The 23,725-nt window shown below is 40.9% G+C and overlaps 2 protein-coding genes across 2 annotated transcripts; one reads left to right on the forward strand and one right to left on the reverse strand.

Annotated features, from left to right (window-relative positions):
* The first annotated feature begins 2,456 nt into the window (after window positions 1-2,456).
* On the forward strand, window positions 2,457-3,478 carry LOC131429576 (3-oxoacyl-[acyl-carrier-protein] reductase FabG-like). The gene has a single exon (XM_058593790.1). It carries the CDS (start codon window positions 2,588-2,590, stop codon window positions 3,353-3,355), a length of 768 nt encoding a protein of 255 aa, XP_058449773.1. The 5' UTR covers window positions 2,457-2,587; the 3' UTR covers window positions 3,356-3,478.
* Window positions 3,479-3,804: 326 nt separating this feature from the next.
* On the reverse strand, window positions 3,805-4,898 carry LOC131429575 (3-oxoacyl-[acyl-carrier-protein] reductase FabG-like). Its single transcript, XM_058593789.1, has 2 exons — window positions 4,282-4,898; window positions 3,805-4,224 (listed from the first exon to the last, which is right to left on the reverse strand). Exons 1-2 carry the CDS (start codon window positions 4,832-4,834, stop codon window positions 4,007-4,009), a joined length of 771 nt encoding a protein of 256 aa, XP_058449772.1. The 5' UTR covers window positions 4,835-4,898; the 3' UTR covers window positions 3,805-4,006.
* Window positions 4,899-23,725: the final 18,827 nt, after the last annotated feature.

Below are 23,725 nucleotides of genomic sequence, written 5' to 3' on the forward strand. Positions count from 1 at the left end.
ATGTCATAAATGTACTTTAGAACCCTCAAAATTGCTCTGAGTGAAACTGTCACCCAATGAACACACAAGACTAGATTTATGAAAGAATTTAACTGATAATAATGTTTTAAAGAAAATGTTTGAAAGCAATTTTAAGAGGGTTTGCATGGTTTTATTCTAGTGCAAATTGTTTTATTTTCAACCAAGTTGTTAGTCTAGGTAAAGGGTTTTAAAGAAGCTTTAAAAACTATGGTATTACTTCTCGAAAGAGACACTTATTATAGTTGTCATAAAACAGGTAGTGATTGAAAAAGCAATTACAAAACTCCTATAAATTATAATCAAAACCATAAGGCATTCGAATTGTTACTTGGGTAATAACTCAGTCTTTTGTTGAGGGATTGATATAATTTAACAACCAATCGATACGGAAACATTTAACTTACACATGAATGGAAACGTCGTTTCAGTATTTCAACAGCCTATGTTTTCACGAGCCAATCACAGCATGCCTAATGATGTCACCTTTTAGTCAATTTGGTCACTGGCTGCCTGCGAACGAAACATGTGGCTTATCTAGTGAATGGATGACTAAACAGTCACTCAGTTGAGTATATTGAATACCGATCAGCTGTTGATTCTCCAGTAACTAGCGGGTCACTTTAGAACTATCGGCGATAGATGATAGATTTTTCGTACCTAATTCAAAGCGCTTGTATCTCGGTGATTTGTTGATGGATTTGCACATTTAACTTGATTTGAAAGCATTACTTGAATATTGTAACTTAAGAATGAATTGGTTTGTCGATAGGGGCGGCGTATTGCAAATGGATTCAGTTCAAAGTTTTGTTATAAAGACAATCATAGATATTTCTTTTTCATGAAAAGTTGCACTAGTTTACTTTAGTTCAATATCTTTTAGTAGAAAAACCATGTCTCCTTCTATTGATATATATATATATATTTATGAATCCAATCAGTAGAAAAATGTAAAATTATTAGAGGCCTAGGCGTAATTTTAGACTCAAAACTTTCTTTCGTTGAGTATTACAATGCAATTGTCGATAATGCAAATAGTATGTTGGGCTTCATTGATGTTTCGGTCATAATTTCCAGGACTCTTACACAATAAAATTATTTTATACCACTTATGCCATGCCAATTTTAAAATACTGCAGCATAGTATGGAACCCATGTACTTCCATACACGAAGAACTCATCGAATCTATCCAATTTGTATCGATCAACTCAAAGTTTGAGTAGATTTGGGGGGTAGCTTATAGAAGAGCTCGACAATGAGTGATTTCTCCTCAAAAAATAGGTAGAAATGGTTTTCCGTGCTGTCTTAGATCCAGCGATGTCAGATCGACGGAAATCTCCGTCGATCTACGAATCCGAAGGTTTTCTACGGACTTACAAAATCTACGAAAATTTATTTTTTTATGCGGATATCTACGGAAACCAGTTTTGTCTGGCGAGCAAAAAAAAAAAAGGGTGAGAGCTTCCGAGCAATATGCCTATCTATATATATATAGATGACACTACACGGCACCGCAAAACAACCTAATTTTAAATACATTCCACCCAATTCGAGGGCTCCGTTCAATCACCTAATTTTAGGTAAGGTAAGGCAGGGCTCTAGATAGTTTCCGTAATATTATCATCACATTAGCGCTTATATCAAGTGATATGCGGATATAATTGATATACGATGATATCATGTTCCATATCACTTGATGTCCCGTACAATTTGATGTCAACGCATATCATCATTTCTGCATGATATCAGTAATATCATGAATGATATGAATAGTAATATCATGAATGATATTATGTCACAATGAGTGACAATAAACAATCTTTATAATTTTTATTTTATCAACGAATATTGGTGTTCGGAGACCGAAAATGCGAAACTTTAATTATTGATTGAAATTTTAGATATAAAAGTAATGAAACTTAATTATCAAACCATATCATATAATTCATATGTGAACACTTCGACGTGATATGCGTATCATCTCGGTACATGATTTGCAAAAAAAAATATTAAAGATGAGTTATATTTATTCTACAGTTGAGACGTATTGACTCAATTTCAAGTTTATACAATTAACTTAATTTTAGCTAATTGATGGGTGTTTATGCTTTTTGTATTTTGATAACAATGGAAGGAGCGAATTAATCTGTGTTTCATAGATTTTGAATTTTGTGGATAGATTTTAAAAATGAAACAAATTTTCACAGATATCTGAAATCGATCTCAGCCCGAATGAAATACATTGTAGAAAAACAATACGATTTGTTGTTACAAAAGCTTTGACCATTGAAAAATATTGAAAAATATATTGTTATACACAATCAAATGTACATTTGAATTACTTTTTAGTAATGACACTTTTAATGATCGTGTATTATTATTAAATTGAAGTGTAATATACATATGAATCGATCATAAGAATTTTTATCAGTGTAGGTTCTTATCTGGACGGAGTTATCAAAAGCAGCCAATCAGGAACTGGAACATTCTGACTCATAAAATTGAAATAAAACCAGTCCCCTGTTGTCAGGTCTTATCTTAGGTTCTGTTTGGTTACGTAATCCCGAAATGAATTTCACCGGTAAAGTTGTCCTAATAACAGGAGCCAGCAGCGGAATTGGAGCTGCTACTGCAGTCAAACTGTCACATTTGGGGGCCAGTTTAGCCCTAACGGGTCGTAAAGTAGACAATTTGACAAATGTCGCCAAGGAATGCACATCTGGTTCAGTTCCACCGTTTATTGTTCCTGGTGATATCACCCAAGAGGCTGATACAGAAAGAATTCTAAAAGCGACTATTGAAAAATTTGGCCGACTGGATGTGTTGGTGAACAACGCAGGAATCTTAGAAACGGGAACAATTGAAACTACCAGTTTGGAGCAATATGATCGTGTAATGAATACTAATATTCGATCCATCTACCATCTGACGATGCTGGCAGTGCCACATCTGATTAAAACACAGGGGAATATTGTCAACGTTTCGAGTGTGAACGGAATTCGATCGTTTCCCGGTGTATTGGCTTACAATATCTCGAAAACGGCAGTCGATCAGCTTACGCGGTGTGTGGCTCTCGAGCTGGCAGCTAAGAATGTTCGTGTTAACTGTGTTAATCCTGGTGTAACGGTAACAAATCTTCATAAACGTGGGGGTATGGATGAGGATACATATAAAAAGTTTTTGGAACACTCAAAGAATACTCATGCCATGGGCAGAGCAGGACAAGCTAACGAAGTTGCGGATGCTATCGTCTTTCTGGCCAGCGAATCATCTTCATTCATTACTGGAGCCAGCCTGCCAGTGGATGGGGGACGTCATGCGATGTGCCCCAGATAATAATGATTACTAATGATCTAAACAGAAAACCTGGTAACTGTAAATATTCTAAACGGTCGTTTTCACAACTTTTTAGATACATTTCATTGTTATAAATATGAAGATTATAAAAGTGTATCACAATGTTTTGTATTTAATCCTATATCACCGCAAAATTAGTGAATCGGGCCATTTTGTTTTATTGAATAAACTAATCTCGTTTTTGTTTGAGAACACAAACTGACCCAAGGTTCAGGTTTCATCAAACCGATAGTTTTCACGAAACTGAACTGAATTCAATTAGCAACGGACCGTGGGCAAACCCGAATCAGTTTCGAAACTGACGAGATTTTCAGTTCAATGACGTTAAAAGTAAATTAGAAACTGGTTTCAAACAAATGGTATGACGATTAGAGAGAAAACTGAGTTGGGTTTGGCATCAAGCGAAAACGACATAAAAGAGTGAATCATCAGTTTGGCCATATCCTTTTTGAAAACGTATTCAATATATTTATAAGGCACCGATTATTATACCGATTAACAATAAACATCAGACCAACTAATATTTTAACCATTTAATTCGCTTTCTCTGGTCAGATGGTTTGAAGCGGTTCCGGTATTTTGAATTGAAACCACCCAACTCATTCAAGGATTAATGTGGACCAGCACGTTCTACCTCGGACACATTGCGTGCCGCCCTCCATCGACATTGAGTGTTACACCTGTAATAAAACTAGCTTCGTCTGATGCTAGAAAAGCAATTGTTGCTGCTACTTCCTCTGGCTCACCGGGTCGACCAAGAGCATGGGTTTGCTTACATTTTTCAAGGAATACCTCGTAAGCCTTTTCGTCCATACCACCCCGCTTATGAATATCGGTAACAATAACTCCTGCAAATAAAGCAAATGTTTGACTTTTGAAGATATTCTGTATAGATTTTTAATTACCTGGGTTGACTGCGTTCACCCTTACTTGTTTCGGTGCTAGTTCTAAGGCAGTACAACGAGTAAACTGGTCAATTGCCGCTTTAGATACTCCATAAGCCAAGATCCCGGGGAAAGATCGGTTGCCTGCAACACTGCTAACATTCACTATATTACCTTTGCTTTCAATCAGAAGTGGTACTGCCAACATGGTCAAGTGATACACAGATCTTACATTAGTATTCATTATTTCATCATACTGCTCAAGACTTGTATTTTCGATCGATCCGGTACCAAGTATACCTGCGTTATTAATTAACACATCCAATCGTCCAAACTTGGAAACAATTTCTTCAATAACTCGTTTATTGTCTACCTCCTTTGTTACGTCCGCAACTAATAGCAGTGGTTTTTGCTTCGATATGGCTTCACATGCGGCTCCCACTTGGCATAAATTCTTTTCATTTCGACCAGTCAGTATCAATGTTGCACCTAAACGTGCTAAATATTTAGCTGTTCCTTCGCCGATACCAGACGAGGCTCCTGTTATGAGTATAACCTTTTCCTTAAAGTTCATTGTACAACGCAATAGCTATGATCTAGGACAGGCCGTGACAATAGTCAATACACTTCCGAGCAGCGTTGCCAGGTTGCCAGATTTGTCTGGCAAATGCCAGATATTTCTCGTTTCGACAGACACTCAAACTAACCAGATCTTTTGCCAGATTTTCAAAATTTTCCAAGATTTTCAAAATTTTCCTAGATTTTGTCAGATCTTGCTAGATCTTTACGGTTTTGCCATCTTTACGATAGGTGGGAGACCGTTTCTTTTGCTCATTGAAAATGAAGCCAGCAAAAATTTCCTTGTATATAGTAAGTTTAAGTTTTATAAATTTTATTTATACCCGGTTTTAACCTAATTATGGTCTTATCGCCGGGTGTATCAGTGGGGGGGGGGGGATTTTTGGGTGGGGCGGGTTTTTTTTTGGGTTGAGTGGTTGGGGGGGGGGGGGGGTATTTTTACATTTCATAACGTATATATTTTGTATATATTTCTTAAAGACTAGAATGAGAGAGAGTGGGGGGGGGGTAAGAGACTTTACATTTTGTGTTTTGGAGGTTTATGTTGTATCGAGGAAAGAGACGGGGGGGACAAGATGTGTGGCTTTATTGTTATCTGGTTATGTCTGATAGGGTGGGGCAAGTGGGGGGTGAGAGAGATAGAGACGGGTGGGGGGTGGTGGGAGGTTTACAGCTATGGTTCATAATGTTTTGGTTTTTGTGTTGTATCGTGAAGAGAGACGGGGGGAAAGATATATGGCTTTATTGTTGAACAGATTGTGGCTGAGAGGGGTGAGCAAGGGGGTGAGAGAGAGATAGAGACGGGTGGGGGTGGTGGGAGGCTTAAAGCTATAGTTTGTAATGCTGGTCCAAAGGTTGTAGTTCCGATCCGCTTGACATCCTTCTTGGTGAGTGGACGGGCCTGGGGTGGTTCCGACGGTGAGCTGGATTACTTCGGTGTGTGGGGGCGTTTTGTTGTTCTTCGGCTGCGGTGAACATCCCCGGGGGCGAACCCCGGCGGATGGCCGCTTGTTGGGGGTTGTAGTGAAGGGCTAGTGCTGGTCGTCGGTGTTCTGCGTTGACTTCGGCCGCGGTGAACATCCCCGGGTACGCTTGCTGATGGTATTTGGTGGGTAGGGTTTCTTGTGGGTGTCGATGTGTTTCTGGCTGTCGAATCACTGTCGCCGTTGTGGGTTCCTGGCTGTGCAGCAGGTTGCGGGTTCCGGTGACGTCGCCCTCGGTCGCCGCTCGTCTCCGGTCCCTCCGGCCGTTCCTGGGTTTCGGTAGGCCGTTTCTGCTTAAACAATGCCGGGAAAGATCGTGGTAAAACTATCCGGGGGCAAGCCCCCGGCAGATGGCCCACAGGTTGAGTGCAGCGGTTGTTTGTACCGAGAATGAAAAGAAGGGTGGGTTTAGAGGCTAAGTCGGTTGAGGAATAGAGTAATGGGTGGTTGGTTTTGGGGTTATTGTTGGTGGTGGGGGGCGATTGGGCGGAGAAGATATGGGCTGTTAGTGGTAATCAAGGCTGTTGGAGTTGTTTTGCAAGTGGTGGAGGAGAAGACTGGGTTGGTGGGGCAGACGATCAGCAGAGGAGATGGGGGTTTAGATCAGTGGGGGTGAGACTCGTGCAAGTGGCTATTGCGGGGCTATTGTTGGTGGTGGGGGGCGATTCGGCGGAGAAGACATGGACTGTTAGTTGTTATCAAAGCTGTTGGGGTTGATCTGCAGGTGGTGGAAGAGAAGACTGGGTTAGAACTGGTGGGGTAGATGATCGGCAGAGAAGATGAGATTTAGACCGGAAGGGGTGAGACATAGACAGGTGGCTATTGCGGGGCTATTGGGCGATTTGGCAGATTTGGCAGAATAGACATGGGCTGTTAGTGGTAAACGAGGCTGTTGGGTTTGATTTTCAAGAGGTGGAGAAGAAGACTGGGTTGGATCTGGTGGGGCAGGCGGTCGGCAGAGGAGATGAGGTGTAGACCAGTGGAGGCGAGACTTATGCAGGTGGCTATTGCGGGGCTATTGTTGGTGGTGGGGGGCGATTTGGCGGAGAAGACATGGGCTGTTAGTTGTTATCGGGGCTGTTGGGGTTGATCCGCAGGTGGTGGGAGAGAAGACTGGGTTAGAGTTGGTGGGACAGACGATCAGCAGAAGACGTGAGATTTAGACCGGTTGGTTTGGAGGACTGTTGGGAGTGGAGTGGGGCCGGGGTTGTTAACTTTGGTGGACAGTGGTCAAGACTCTGTGTGGGATTGATTTTGGGGTGAATGGTCAAGATGTTGGGGGGTTTTAGATGCTGTCAAAGAGCCTGGCATCTTTAAGGAAGCAGAGTAGCTTTGTTTCGGCTCGTTTGACAGCGAGTTACGTAGGGAAAGGCCCATATCGTAATGCTCGCGTAGGTTGTCGAACTCGGGGCAATTTACGATGATGTGTTCGACGGTGAGCCTTTCCCTACAGGTGTTACAGGTGGGAGGGGCGCCGAGAGATGCAGTGTTCGTGCGTGAGTCTCGTGTGGCCCGTTCTTAACCTGGACAGTGCCCGCTGTTCTCTGCGGTCCGGACGGTCAGACCATTTGGTCAGATCGCCCTTGATCTTGGGCAGAACCCCCGTTGCGGCCCTCCAGTGCCGCGTGAAGTGCTCGACGAGTTTAACCCGGAACTGTGTTATGACGTCGGCAGCTGGAGTTAGATGGGCAAATCTTGTGGAGTTCCTGTCCATGGCCGCAAGAAGGTCTGCCTCTTCGTTGCCCGGGGTCCCGCTATGCCCAGGAACCCAGCATATTGTGATTTTATCACCACAATATGCTTCGATTGCCTGGACAAAGGGGTGTCTGGATTTTCCGGACTCCAAAGCGGTAATAACCGCTAAGGAATCCGAGAAGATCACAGCCTCGGATCCCGGGGGGATCTTTTCGATACATGCGAATATCGCAGCGGCTTCCGCAGAGAACACGGAGCACTGTGGGGGTAGACTACGGAAGATGGAGACGTTTGGACCCCACACTCCAATTCCCGTTCCTTGGTCAGTTCGTGATCCGTCGGTGTAGTAGGCTGGAATATTATTAAATCTGTCCGAAATTAGCTGAAGGAAATTACTTTTGGCAGCTGCTGGAAGAGGTTTGGCTCCGGTGGTTTGTGCCAGTGAAGTTTCGAGTTTGGGGAGATTTTCCTGGTACCAGGGTTTCTTCCAAACTCGATGTAGGCGAGCCAGTTTCGGGAGGTTTTTGCTTGTGAAACTTTTGTGCAACTGTTTGGCTATTTGTAATAGTAGGCAATTTCCTTCGGCTGTTCTCTTCAAATAACCCAGGGATCGACGGAGTATGATCCAGGCTGAAAACCAGCGGAATGCGAGGAGTCCCGATTCAACGCAGGCTGCCACGGCTGGGGTACTTGGGAGAAGGTTGGAGGCGTTCCTAACTGATCGGTTGTAAGTGGGGGCAAGAACCTTTATCAGGTTGTCCCGACTCACAGCCGTTGCCTCGATCCCGTAGAAGATGCGACTCCATATCAGTGCTTGAGCGATGTTAATCGCTTTATGGCGATTCCATTGAGGATGCCCTGAACTGATAGTCCGTATCAGCCTGAGTCGGGATTCGCAATCCTTTTTGACTTGGCTGAAGTGATTTGTGAAACTCAGGGTTCGGTCGAAGATAACGCCGAGTATTCTGGGGAATTTCACAAACGGAACTTGAACAGTTCCTACAGACCGGAGATTCGCTATTGAAATAAGAAGTCCTACAGAAATGCGAGAGAGTACATTTCTCAGGGGCGATGTTGAAGCCCACGCTATCCGCCCATTTGCGGATAGCGTTCGCCGCCTGTTGGGTAGTTCTTCGGATTATTTTCCTCGATTTTCCGGTTACGATGATGACAATATCATCTGCGTATACGAAAATACGCACGTTTTTGGGGAGAAATTTAAAGACGGAGTTCATTCCCACTACAAATAAGGTTACGGCAAGTACCGAACCTTGGGGGACGCCGTTTTTTTCTGCGAATGGTCGGGAGAGGGATCCGCCTATGCAGACTTGGAAGTTTCTTTGGTTTAGGAAGTCTACCAAAAAGGCACCCATTCGCCCGTTGATGCCCCAGTCAACCAGTTGTTGAAGGACCCCTTCCCGGTTGACTGTGTTGTACGCTTTTGCTATGTCTATGCATAGCGCATCAACGTGTAGCCCTTCATTGATTGCGCTGTGGATTGTATCGCACAGTGCCGTCAAGTGAGCTCCTGTTCCTTACCCCTTGGCGAAAGCCGAATTGCCTATGATCTAGTAAACAGCGCTCTTCAAGAAGGGTGACGAGACGTCTGTTTACCAGTCTCTCTAGGATTTTTCCCGTGCACGAGAGAAGGCTTATAGGTCTGAAGTTTAGGGCAGTAAAGGAGCCCGTGCGACCTTTGGGGATTGGAACTATGTGGGCGGTTTTCCAGCTTACTGGAATCGCCCCAGAAGACCATATTTCATTGAAAAGGTGCAGGAGTGCTGAACGGCCTGCGGGCGGAAGATGCCGGAGCATATCATAATTGATATTGTCCGGGCCCGTAGATTTACCTTTTGCGGAGTTGAGTGAGAAGTTCAACTCCTCCGCGGAAAAAGGTCTATTGTATATTTCGGATTATCCGAGTGGAAAGGACACTGGGGGGCGTTGAGCTTTCCGAAGTAGGTTGAGGAAGGCTTCGGGTAACGCCGTGTCTGCCGACAGGGACTCAAAATATTTTCCTAAGTGGTTGGCAATTTCGGTCGGGTCGGAAGAGTACCGACCGTTTATATCGAGGGTGAATCCTTTAATTCTGCGCTTTCCCCGTAGCGCATTGACTCTCCTCCGAAGTTCTTGGTGAGTTGACGTTGCTAATCATTTGGGGGATGGAGTAGGGGTCTCGTGGGGGCGTTTTGGAGGACCAAGTGGGGTTGTGCGGCCCGCCGGGTGAGACCAGGGCGGGATGATACGCACGCGCATCGTTAGAACTAGGTGTCATTGAGGCGTGCCTGAGGCTGGTGTAGGTGGGGGACGTAAGACAGAGTTTCTTGAGAAATGGGAGTTGGGGAGACAGAGGTCGGGGGCAACGCGGGAGGTTCCCGCGCTGGACTCTCGTCCTCCTGTCCGCTGTTTGCCTTTGTTTGACTGGTGAAGAGGATGTTGGGTGTGAGTGTTGTCCCCAAATGGGGGGGATTCATACAGAGTCCTGGCTGTCCATAGCTATGTGGCGTTCGGGGGAAGGTTCGGTGCTGGAGATGGATACTGTGTCGAGTGACATTGAGGAGGACCGGGATGAAGATGGAGGGTTATTGGCCTGTTATTCTTGGGTTGGATTTTTGGGGGAGGTCCGGCCTTTCCCCTTGCCCTGCTCGCTACCAGTTTTGGTGGCCGTTGGGTTTCCTGTGCGCTTGGACGTCTTGTTCGCCTTGTCCTTCCTTGAGCGTTCCGTATCCTTGGGTGTTTTATCTGCTGTTTCAGTCGGCAAGGCCTGCACCTTGGCGGGGGTTGGCCCGTCGCTGATGACGCGTTTGAGCGGGGTCTTGGTTCTGGGTCGTTCCTGGGTTCTCTCTGCCCCCTGTAGCACCTGGGTTTGCTCTCTCATCTTGGAGATCTCCTGAAGAGCGCTGGCGAGGGCCGTCCTGAGCTGGTCAATCTCCTTCGGTTCGTCCTTCTTGGGGTTTTGGATTCCGGTGTCAATATTTCTGCCCGATGCAGCTTTCTCAGCGCGTAGGGCTTTTATTTCCTCTCGGACGAGGGCTATAGTCCGGTCTTTTTCGAACTGTCTTCAGCCAAACGGCCTTTTAATTTAGAAGAGAAGGAGGTGCTGGGGGTGTTGGCCTTTACTAACTTGCGGGCTTCCGGGAAAGATATCCCTCTGTCGACCTTAAGTTTTACGATCGCTCTCTTCTTTATAGTGGTCGCAGTTACGGTCGCGTGCGGAGTGACTTCCGCCGCAATTGACACATCTCGGGGGGTTGGGGCATTGTATGCCCTCGGCCAGCTCGTGTTGCGTGCTACAGTGGAGGCAGATCTTTGCATTCGGACAGAATTTGCTTCCGTGTCCAAATTTCCCACACTGGTAGCAGAGCATGGGCAGGGGGTAGTACGGCTCTACCACCGTATGGATCAAGCCAATGTAAACATGTTGTGGTCTAACGGAGCCGGAGAAGGAAAGGACCAGTAGTGGGGTGTTAGAAACTACTCCGTCCTTTCGGCTGGTGATACGCCGTACGGCGCACACGCCCTGGGGTTGGAGTAGGTTCAAGAGGGTTTCAGTGTCCCAGTTTTTGGTATCTGGGTCAAAAATCTTCTCTTGAACTTGGTTGAGGGTGGGATGGGGGATGATTTCAACTTTCTGCCCGTTGATGAGTTCCTTGACTCCGAGGAGTGCGCGGTACGCCGCACGAGAGGTCGTTCGGAGTATGTACCGCGCTCCTCTTGCCTCTTTAGAGGCGGAAACGATCTTTTGAGGATCCTTTCCGACCACTCTTTCAATACTTTTCAGTATGAGGAAGGGGTCTGCGGGGAGGCGGATGTCGGTTGCGCCCTCCTCTCCAACGGCACGCAATAGCAGCGTTTGGCGGTCAATCTCTCCTCCCGTCTGCATATACGGTGGGAGAGAGCTGCTGGGCGGGGGGTCAAGATTAGAAGGGCCCCCCCAGGGGGGGTCTGGCCTTGTCATGGTTCGGTCGGTAGAGGGTGAGGGTGGAAGGGTGTGTTATGGTTGGCTATTGGAAAAATAAGCGATATATGTGATAAAAAGAGAAGGAAGACTTACCCCAGAATCCGAAAATTCCCGGCAAATAGCTCAGCAGATGCCGAAACTGGTTCGGCCGGTGGGCGGGACGATTGGCGACGACGGGGGCGACGTGTCTTCGGCGGGTGATGATGCTGGTACCACTACTACACACTACGACCGTATCCACAGTGGTCGGGAGAATAACAAATCCACTGGCACAAATACCACCGTCACAACCTATCCACAGTGGTTGGGTGAGGTGGTTCACTATCTGACTTTTCAGCAACACTAACACTTTACTAGCACTACGTATGGCGTCCTTCGCCGAGTTTCGATGGCGTCCAAAGCACGTGGTGATGTCAACTGGATGCAGCGATGGATTCCATTGCCGGGAGGCAGAGACCGAGCATCTGGTGATATTTTCACTGCCGGATGGCAGAGGTCGAGCCCGGTACAACAATGGCTGCCCGGGCGCGTGGTTTCACAGTTACCTTTGTAACTTTGAGTTCACTTTTTTCACTGTTTCACTTGTCGGATCACGCGAAAAAAGAGTTTATTTTGCTCACGGCGAGTGAGCGAACAGAATAGCGAAAAAACCACGACTGGAAAACCGAAAAGAAAATTTCCTATTCGCGGAAAAACACTGTAATATTTGCACGAAGCGGAGCGATACAAAAAGTCGACCGATTCGAACGAGTGTTCGTACAGAACTGTTGTATATAGTAGACCCAGATAAATCAAGATAAATTTTTGAGTTTTGACAGATTTTTGAAAAAATAACCTGGCAACTCTGCTTCCGAGCCGGTTTGTACCAGGGATGCCAGGTCATTTTTACAAAAATCTGTGATCAAGCAAAAAACCTGCCTGTGCAAAATCTGTGCACGTTTTCCGTACCATAATAGCTGATCGGAATCATTTTGATGAGCCAAAAAAAGGTCACAATATTTCCAACCACTCTGTTCTTTTTGGTGCTAAACTGTGATCGATTTTCAAAATCTGTGAAAATCAGTGATTATTTTCAGAATCTTTGAAAATCTGTGATCATATTTTGAAATCTGTGAATATCTGTGTCATTTTTAAAATCTGTGCAGAAAGTTGAAAATCTCGGGTAATTTTTCAAAAGGGCGTATAAGCAAGTGACAGTTTCTCTTTGTTTACTTTCTCTTCTATTAAGTACCAAGTGGTTTCCACGTTTATTACTCAACTCTTTACATGAAATGATACCCGAAACTTTAGACTTTCAAACAGAATATTTATATCAAAGAAAATCTTTTTAATCACATCACAATAATCGAAAGAGAGAGTGATTAAAAAGAAACTTCCACCTGCTTATACGCCCTTTTGAAAAATTACCCGAGAAATCTGTGAAACACAGATTATTCTGTGATCCTGGCATCCCTGGTTCGTACCTAAGTATAGGGATGTCGTAAAATCGATCGATCAATCGATTAATAACCCAGATAATCGTGTAATAGTTAATCGATTAGCTTTAAACTAATACTCGATTATTTCGATTTATTCGAGCTAAAAAAAATCCCATAAGCGGCCCTTACACGTGACAATATTATTATCAATCCAAAGTATTGTCAATACCATCAATCCAATTGGCTTGATAACTTGAGTCCGAGTTTTTCGAGAAATTCAAGCGTTTGACGCTTTAAATATTGCAAATGAATATTAAAATATTGAGAGAAGAGGTCAATACACATATTTAACAGTTTCTCTCTGGAGAGAAAGTATTGTCGGATTGATGAGCAATTTTGATTTTTTGACAATATTTTCGTCAATCCAATGAAGTTTCCATTACACGATCAAAAGTATTGTCAATACTCCTTGTATTGACAATAATATTGCCTCGTGTAAGGGCCGCTATAGTCATATTCGAATAAATAATTGAGTGATCGAAAAATAACCCAGATAATCGAATAAATTTTAATCGATTAGTTTCAAAATATATATTGAAAATAACTTTCAATCTATCACTGCTTGTACACGCAGAGAAATTGAGCTTGTTTAAAATAGCAAAACAGTCGGTAGATTTTAAAATATGATATCTGTTGATTTCAAGCTAGAATATGATTGTTTTGAACCAATTTCTCCCTTCTACACAGCAATTCTATCTATTTAATTTGAAGACAAGTTCTCATCCTGACTAACGAAAAACTGGTTTGTTTCGGCAGATTTTATCGTTGAAATAAATCAGCCATTTATTACAAGTTAACAAAAGTTGAGTTGAAGTTATTGGCAACGTATTTGTTGATTCAATCGTGTTTTACATTTATATCAAGTAAAAAATTGGTTCATTTTATCTATGATCTTATTTGTGTAATGACAACTAAGTTTATTGTATGAATTAACCGTTTCAGTTTCTGTTTCTTATAAACCAGAGAATTTTTCTCCCGTGGATAATCAAAAAAGTTTGCACGTGTTTTAGAAGAAAAATCTAAGAGTTTCTTTCGTTTCCTTGGGGTCTTTTAACAGTTGAAGTGTATGTATGGATAATTTAAAATATTAGTAAACTTAAATTACATTACATAACACGTTTTTTACAGAGAATAATTGATGCAGGAATTCTATCTTGACCAGAATAATGGAGCGCCAAATCATTGATTGTGACATGTGAAAATTTGATCGTCCCACGACAAAAGGGCCCAACTGTTATTGAATGCAATTAACAATTTCAAAATGGATAAAAATCGAAATAAAATTAGTTTAAAAAATTATCTTGCAAATTAGTTTCAAAGAAATCTCATTTCAAGAATAATGACAAACAGAAATGTATGATTTCAACAAACAAAAGCAAATGCTGAAATACTAATTATTTTAGGTTTGAATCTTATCATTCATTTCAACTGCCAAGTTTATAAATCCAAAGAACTAGTAATATTATCTTTATCTAAAGCTAGTTCATAGCTAGATTATTTTGAAAGTTAAATTTACCATGAAATTGATTGTCAAGAAATTGACAGGAACGCGCAAGTAAATTATTTGTTATTTTTAACAAAATATTTCTTGAAACAAACTAATGCACTAAGCAAAATCAAATATCTTATTTTGTAGCTTCAAGCAACAATACAGGCACTCGAAGTGTAACCCATTAAAAAGGCCATAAATTCAGTTTGGAAAATTACTTTTACTTAATTCAAAGTACAAAATGTGTAAAAATAATACAAAATTCAGAATCAATTCACTTTTGCTCGATATGACCACCTTTTGCCTTGACTATGGCCTTGAGACGGTCAAAAACCGAATCGCAAGCTGCCCGAATGTGACTTGCAGGTATTTTGGCCCACTCGCGGACAATAACTTTTTTCAGCGCCTCGAGACTGGTGTATCTTTTAGTTCGGACTTTGCTCTCCAAAATGGCCCAAAGAGAATAATCCATTGGATTCGCATCTGGTGAATTCGAGAGCCATTGTGTAGACGTGATGAGTTTCGGAACGTTGTTTTTCAGCCATTCTTGGTTCACTCGAGCTTTGTGAGACGGTGCCGAGTCCTGCTGAAACGTCCATGGTCTGCCACCGAAATGTTTGTCTGCCCACGGCTTCAAAGCAACCTTTTGGGTTCATTTTTCAGTATGCGGCGGATGCTACGGTCGGATATTTTCAGTTCTTTTGCCATTTGATTGGCACTTCGTCGAGGATTTCGTTCAAGTCGCTTCTTCACTTTTTGAACCATCTCACGTGACGTTGCAGTCTTTTGATGACCACCTCCATGACGTTTTGCGATGCTACCAGTATTATTGTAACGAGGTATGGTGCGATAAACAAAAACTTTATTCACTTTAAGGTGTTTGAGCTCACGAACAATCGCTGGTTGTGATTTTCTATCTAATTATAAAGCAATCACACTATTACGTTTTAAATCCATCACTGATTTTTTTTTCGCGTTCACTTTTAGCAAAATGCTTTCTTGCGCTTGTAAACAATACGACTCCGAACTGTCATTTAGCAAATTTCTAGAGAGCTGATGCCCGTGCGTCAGCTGCGCGAGCGGTCTGAAGTTGGTTACACTTCGAGTGCCGGACCCTGTAGTAAGAAACAGATAAATCCAGATAAATTTTTAAGTCAGAGACAAATTTTTGAAAAAATAACATGGCAACTATGATTTGCACAGTGTGAGATGGACTTCAAGCGTTCTCAGCTGTCAAAAATGGCAGCAAATAAAAAGAAATATCACGCGTTTTTTTATAACGGCCAATCAACATTCACTTTGAAGAGTAATTTCGAATTACTCGGCATTAGCTGAGAGTGAGTCATAATAGTAAACGGCAGAGAAAATTGAATTTAATACTGTATTTTTTTTTTATTTTTTTAGCCTGCAATTTCTTTCGAAAGTGGAAGTTATAAAAAAAAACGCGTGATATTTGCACAGTACCTGACCTGACAACCAGGGATAAGGTGAAGGTCAGAGCTGCCAACTATTTTTTTTTTTCAAAAAACAGTGTTTGACGGAAAAATTAATCTGTACACAATATCTACCTATAAACATCTAAAATCAATTTAGAATGGAGACTGGTTTTATGATCTAAAAAAAAATCAAACACAAAAACTGAAGATCGGTATTTATCTGTATGAAAATTGAATTATCGGTATTTTAAGAGTGCCTACCAGTATTCCTGTATCGAGTACAAAAATCGTTATAAATACAAATAAATCGGTATGGTTGGTAGCGCTGGTGAAAATATCAAAACTCGCTGATTTTTCCAAATAGGCGTATTGGCTTTCAAACGCAAAACTCAAATAAACTCCGCGCCTTCTATGTTTCATTTTATGGACCAAGAAAACGATGATGTTAGCAAATCATCACATAGGGCAATATAGAAATCGAATATTAAATGCGGAAATAGTTACTAACATAGTATCTTTTTCCTTAAACAAACCTACGGAAGGGGACGGGTATAGCGTGATGGGTAAGTCGATACCTTTCACGCAGCCCGCCTGGGTTTGATTCACAACCCCGCACATAGGGTCAGAAAGTTTTTCTGGTCCGAAGAAGCAAATGACCTTAAGGTAAAACCTCTATATTCGAAACAAATAAAAAACTACGGAATGGGTGAAACTTTTGCATTTATTCAACTTTTGCATAAACAGTAAACCTTTAATTTCTTCAATACTAAACTATATTTAAATATTGATGCTAAGTTGGGTTATGTCATCAATTTTCGTAATTGAAATTAAAGGTTTAAACAACTACTTGGATGGAATAAACGGCCAGATCAATTATTTCTGAGCGGTGTCAACGAATAAAGTCAATATTATCAATCTGTAGGTCATTCTGAAAGCAAAAAACTTCGATTTATTCTCAAGTGGAATATTAAAAATATTTGTTGAAATTCTAATTGATAGAAATCAATGTTTTACCCTAATTAGAAAAGAATGTTATTTGGTTATTCGAATTTCAACTACAAAAGAACAAAAATTCACTGGAGAATTGGCACATTGTCGCAAAGCTGATTTACCGGTAGCGACATCTGGCAATGAAAAATGGATTCAAGAAAAGGAGGATTCTTTCGGAAATTTTCATATCGGTAGTAGTGATTTGCAACATTTTTATCGTTTATTCAAGAGTACAAATAGATATCAGCAATAATAATTTTTATTGATTAATACCTGAGTTACCCGGCCCCGCTCGAAAATGTTTCGTGAAGGCAAAAAAATTCTACAAATTGTCCTGCCCATTGAAATACTCAGATCGTAGTGCAACACAACTTAGATGGCAACCCGATTGAACAATACTCCATGCATGTTCAGATTGCGCACGGCTAAAGGACTATTCACACATTTCAGTTCCGTGACGGTTCAGTGAAAGTACCTACAGTGAGCCGTCAGTGTTCTTTTTTTGTCGGAACCCTTCCGTTCTGTTTCCGTGCTGTTTCCGTTCCGGCACAGCAAATGCAGTGACATACCGACTTCAGTGAAAATAAAAAAATATCGGTGACGACGAATTTGAGTTTGCCGGACGGACTCTACACTGACGGCAAGCTGCACTGAAACGGCACGGTGCCGAATATGTGTGAATGCGCGCATAGAAAACGAATGAAATAATATCAATATCCGTGCACGGTGTCGTGCCGGCACTGAACCGGACCGGATATGTGTGAATAGTCCTTAATGGTTCGGTTTTATGTTTGATTTCCCTTTATAGGAACAATTAAAACACTTCTCTCTATAAATACCTTCTTAGGCTGTGAACCATTTCGCGGTTAATTTTAACTTTTGGTTAAAATCTGACACTCGAGTGGTAAATTTAATGTCAAAAATAACCCTGTTCAAGAGCATGGTTATTTTTGACAGATCGATACACTCAAATAAAAATTCACGTTCGATTCACTTGAAAAATCACGTAGAATGGTTTCAAACGTCAAATTGAATATTTTACGTGACGAAAATGAATGTTATACGAACATCCCCTAAAATGAATATAGTCACCACATAAGGTTTACGTGAATTGACCAAACGTCAAACAATCTACGTGAATTTCCAGTGTGAAAAACTCGATTTTGAAAATGGCGAGCAGTGGCCCTCGAAGTGTAAGTAGTGTAAATATTTGCGAGAAAAGTTATTTAATTACAATTTTTTACTCCATCGACCAGACCATTCCAGTATGAAAGTTTCCATGTGTTCAACTGGACCGAGTGCCTGCGTGAGTCTGGAAGTTTAGCCGCTCTTGCCGAATGCTTCAAACAGGCCGTCGGTATGAAGCTAGAGACACTGGAACCATGTAATGCGACTTCAACCTGCATCGGTAGTGTTGTGGGAGTTCTTGGATCTCGACTTCGGCTTCGGTTGGATGGCAGTGACAACATAAACGATTTCTGGAGGCTTGCCGATTTGAGATACCACGACGTTATTAGTTGCTTTTTAAGCCATTGGAATTATATGACAATATTTTGAAATAAATGTTTTATATTTCATGGCATTTTTCATTTCATTTCAAAATCTGGAATCTCCCTTTCGACTTCAACCAATATATAAAATAGTAATTTTCTGGTATCTAAATTTGATATGAACTGATAGATAAATGTGATATGAACAGTACATTACATTTTACCTATGAAACACGTAACTTTAACTGGATTATGCATTAAACAGCTTTTAAATGCCAGTCCATTAAAACCTACGTGAAAAGTAGGGTGGAAAATATTCACATAACTTTTCACGTAACTATAATATGATCATTATTTTGAGTGTAGTTATTTTCCAACACTGAAAAAAATCTCGCAATGAAAATTCTAATATTAACTCTTTAGTTGAAATTATTTCCAGTGGAAAATAAACCCAAATAACTTTCCGTCCGTCAAATTTTGAAATGGACCACAGTTTTAGTCAAATTTAACTACTCGACACCAAATAACCACTCAAGTGTCAGATTTTAACCAAAAGTTAAAATTAACCGTGAAATGGTTCACAGCCTTAGTAACCTCTGAATTCCAATTTCGTACTATAGAATAACAATTTAGTTAATACAAATGTTATCGTAAACTTATTTCCACCACCTTGGGTCGACAGTTTGCGCAATTTACTTTAAAAAATGCACATTGATTATATGATTTTACGGTGGGTAAAAATTGATTTTCAAGACTCCCACCTAGTCCTAGTCGAAATTATAATAATATATGGTCGTCAAAAAGTATCGATTATCGTCAAAATTAGATAAATCTTGTCTTGTCTCGTCAAATTATATAATTTTTTTCATGAATCAACATTAATGAGCTTTAAATTTTATCTTTCTAGGCGAGAAATGCAAAACGCATATTGTTTTAATTTTAAAAGTACGTTCATTTTGTAGGGCAATATACATTAGTTTTTCTTCGCCGTTGCATCCACAATACATAGTACTTTAAACCTAATATATTTCAATTACAGAGAAGTCAGAACGGTTAGTTAGTTAGTCATTCTGCCCAAGAAAAACGGAAGCACACATATTGTTATCCAGTTTCAACATTGTATTCATCAAACTGATGGCTAAGTACGACACTCAAACTCAATAATTTCAGGTATAGTATAATAATCAAATATTTTTTCTATCAACATAGGTATAAACCCGCAGTCTTTTTCCTCTCTAGCCAGAAAGTAAAGGGTGATTTTTTAAGAGCTTGAGAACTTTTTAAAACAATAAAACGCATAAAATTTGCAAAATCTCATCGGTTCTTTATTTTAAACGTTAGATTGGTACATGACATTTACTTTTTGAAGATAATTTCATCTGCCACAACGTCGAATTTTCAGTGAATGGGCCCTAGAAAAGTTGGCAGAAAATCCGCTTTTTTATCGACAAATTTTGTTCAGCTCTATTGTCGTTTTCGCATGAGAAAACTGAAACTGACCCAATACAGTTTCAACAAACAAACACTTTTCACGAAACTGTATTGGGTTCGCACTTAGCAACGGGTGTTTGAGCAAACCTGATATAAAACCAGGTTCGAAACTGACTCGATTTCCAGTTCAACAACGTTCAAACAAACGGTTTGACAGCAGTTAGTGTGGAAACTGGGTTTGGTTTGGCATCAAGCGAAAACGGCATAAGTGTGGAGGTTGTGAATCGATCCCAAATGAAATACACCGAAGAAAAGTTCCAATATTAGTAACAAAAACCTGTCTTAATCCACCTAGTGGTGTAATGATGCCTTTCTCATGTACATATAATATTGTGGTATTCTATTCAAAAATTTTCTCTTCGATTTTTGAAAGAAACCAAGTGATTGTTTATGCATAACATACAGAATAAAACAGTGCTTTGATTGCGTAAGCCATCCTTAAGAGAACGAAATGGGTTCACTATTATATGCACTTCCGGCACCGGAACCCGAGAACCGGTATAGACAAAGTCGGTTCGTACGGCAACCAACTAACATGACACACAAACTCTTCTAGTACGCACTCTATAACTCCGGATTCGGAAGTCGGATCCGGATGAAATTCAGGAATTCCGTATGGGACCAGAAGACCTTTCATTTGAATCTAAGTTTGTGAAAATCGGTCAAACCATCGCTGAGAAAAGTGAGTGAGAACCATTTTGGTATATATGACCACTATTTCCGGTACTTCCGGAACCGGATACCGGGAGCCAGGATAGCCGGAATCGGTTTGTTTAGTTGCCTACTGATAATGACTATCGATTTGTGTAGTTTTGAGACCAGTTTAGAAAAATTTTCACGTTTTTTGTTTCGCCGGTTAAAGTGACGGTGTACAATATTGAACACACTTTACCCTATAATTTCGGAACCGGAAGTCGGATCCGGATGAAATTCAGAAATTCCGTATGGGACCGGGAGACCTTTCATTTGAATCTAAGTTTGTGAAAATCGGTCAAACCATCGCTGAGAAAAGTGAGTGAGATCCATTTTGGTATATATGACCACTATTTCCGGTACTTCCGGAACCGGATACCAGGAACCAGGATAGCCGGAATCGGTTTGATTAGTTGCCTACTGATAATGACTATCGATTTGTGTAGTTTTGAGACCAGTTTAGAACATTTTTTACGTTTTTTGTTTCGCCGGTTTAAGTGACGGTGTACAATATTGAACACACTTTACCCTATAATTTCGGAACCGGAAGTCGGATCCGGATGAAATTCAGGAATTCCGTATGGGACCGGGAGACCTTTCATTTGAATCTAAGTTTGTGAAAATCGGTCAAACCATCGCTGAGAAAAGTGAGTGAGATCCATTTTGGTATATATGACCACTATTTCTGGTACTTCCGGAACCGGATACCAGGAACCAGGATAGCCGGAATCGGTTTGTTTAGTTGCCTACTGATAATGACTATCGATTTGTGTAGTTTTGAGACCAGTTTAGAAAAATTTTCACGTTTTTTGTTTCGCCGGTTTATGTGACGGTGTACAATATTGAACACACTTTACCCTATAATTTCGGAACCGGAAGTCGGATCCGGATGAAATTCAGGAATTCCGTATGGGACCAGGAGACCTTTCATTTGAATCCTAGTTTGTCAAAATCGGTTCAGCCATCTCCGAGAAAACCTAGTGAGATTATTTGACACATACACACACACATACATACACACACACACACACACACACACACACACACACACACACACACACACACACACACACACACACACACACACACACACACACACACAGACATTGCTCAGCTCGATGAACTGAGTCGAATGGTATATGACACTTGGCCCTCCGGGCCAATTTTCACTAGTCGGTTTTTCAAGTGATTGCATAACCTTTCTATATGAGAAAGGCAAAAACCAACATTAATAATAATAATCTTATAAAAAAGCTAACACAAATATCACTAACGAAAAAAAAATTCCTCGCATGTGACATTCTTTTTCTCAGAATGTGAGAGATGAGTTAAGTTGACTTAATCAACAGGCCAATTGTATCTGCGGAAAAAAGCATTTAGGACACTAAATTCCTACTTCTTTAATTGTAATGATACTGCTCCCGTTGGCCACGGTACATATTCATCACCGTAACTGCTCGTAATAATGCCCGAAGCGACTTTCACAAAAACATAATTTTTCATCGTTATCAGCTTATGCTTTCTTTATTCTTGCTTTAAACATTGTTGGACAGCACAGCAACTCTGTGCTTTGTACCGAATTGTACTAGTCCTGACTCGCCTACTAGGTTGTAATTTTTCTACATTGTGTGGGGGCGCGCTCTTCTTTATACAACGTTCATCTTCATCACTTCTACTTCGTCCAATAAATCGTTTCACTTACATACTAACTTCTTAGAAAAGCACTTCTGCCGATTGTTGGCCACCAGGGCAGGTTACAGGGTTTCCCACATTTCCTACTCCCGCATCCTACTGCTTCTGTCATTCAAACTGATCACGTTAATTGATTCATTTCTATGAACAAACCCGTCGAGCAAACGTTGCAACAATTTTAGATATATCCGAATTCCAATTACTCTTGCATCAAATCCGGTTTCCGTATTCAATTAGAACTCTAGCGATACGATCTAGTATTGGTACAGGTAGTAGAAAAAAATGTGTCAGCATTTAATGTGGAAAACAGATTTCGTGAGGTCATGGTTCTACGTTGAACACGTTAGCAGCCACAAACTAGTAATGCGCTCTTAACCATCTTTCTGTTGGTACTCACGTTTGCCACGATGAATTTGAGTCCAGTTACTCACCAAGCCAGACTGGAGAAAATGAGATACGACGAGGGGAACCTATCATTTTCCGGATTGCTAGCACCAACTATAAAAGATCTAAAGTTCATCAAGTATTTACTAATATTCGTTGTCGGGCTAGTCGACTATCAGCCAAAGTAATCGAATTTCCCCTTTTATAGTATAGTGCACAGTGGTGCGAAACGGGAAATCAGCGAGAGAAGAATATTTTCGCTATTAAATATTACTTTTCTGTAGTTGGTGTCTTCATAAAAGTTGTTTGTATTCAACTGGCGCATCCTTTGATGTAAAAGATCATTAGGGTGGTCCATGTTTGAATTAAAATCTGAATTCTAACAGTCTTAATTGAATTTAAAAATCATTGCACATTACAGCGAAGTTGTAGGAAATCTTATTTTGGACAACTTTACTGAAGAAGCCATCTTCTTATCTCCACTTTTCCGGAGTAAAAGTTTTCCGAGAAAATTGTTTTTCGAAGATTTGTAGAGCTAATCATTGTGCACAGTTTTGCTCAACTAAGCTTTTCAATATAAGCTACCATTCAAAAGCTATGATTGTTTTTTCGTCAAATACTAGTCAACCTTATAAATATAAATATTCGCCAGATGCCAGATTGATAAAGACTAATCTCTCACGGTTTCTGAAAGGTCATAAAAAAGGGAAGTTTGAAGAGAAATCTGGGAGGGTGTTATTTTTTTAAATTCATTTAAATTAGTGTTTAAATTGCCTTACAAAAATTCGAAAAAGTCATATTACTCTTAAATGTCAAAACGTAGATATATACTGCTTTCAGCAAAACGATGGTTTCGTATGTGCCCTATAAGTGAAAATTGAACAAAAAAATACAGCCTAAAATAGATTTTTCGCTCAACAAAATAATTTTTTTTTGCTGGTGGTGATAAGGTATCTGATTTAAAATCCATTGTTACAGTTCTCGAGTCGTAAATATTCAAAACGGAACATGAGATAATAGTGAAGAGTAGTTTTGAACATATCAGGTCTAAATTATCTTAATTATTACCAAAAAACTAAACATTTTACCTGTTATGAACATTAC

This window comes from Malaya genurostris, chromosome 2 (genome assembly GCF_030247185.1).
Source record: "Malaya genurostris strain Urasoe2022 chromosome 2, Malgen_1.1, whole genome shotgun sequence".
NCBI lineage: Eukaryota > Metazoa > Arthropoda > Insecta > Diptera > Culicidae > Malaya > Malaya genurostris.

Bases quoted from the DNA above. Each gene is read 5' to 3' on its own strand.
- LOC131429575 (XM_058593789.1), bottom strand. From the start codon at position 4,834: ATGAACTTTAAGGAAAAGGTTATACTCATAACAGGAGCCTCGTCTGGT. The intron at 4,225-4,281 runs GTAATTAAAAAT...CTTTATTTGCAG, and splicing joins GGTGAACGCAGTCAACCCAG to GAGTTATTGTTACCGATATT.
- LOC131429576 (XM_058593790.1), top strand. From the start codon at position 2,588: ATGAATTTCACCGGTAAAGTTGTCCTAATAACAGGAGCCAGCAGCGGA.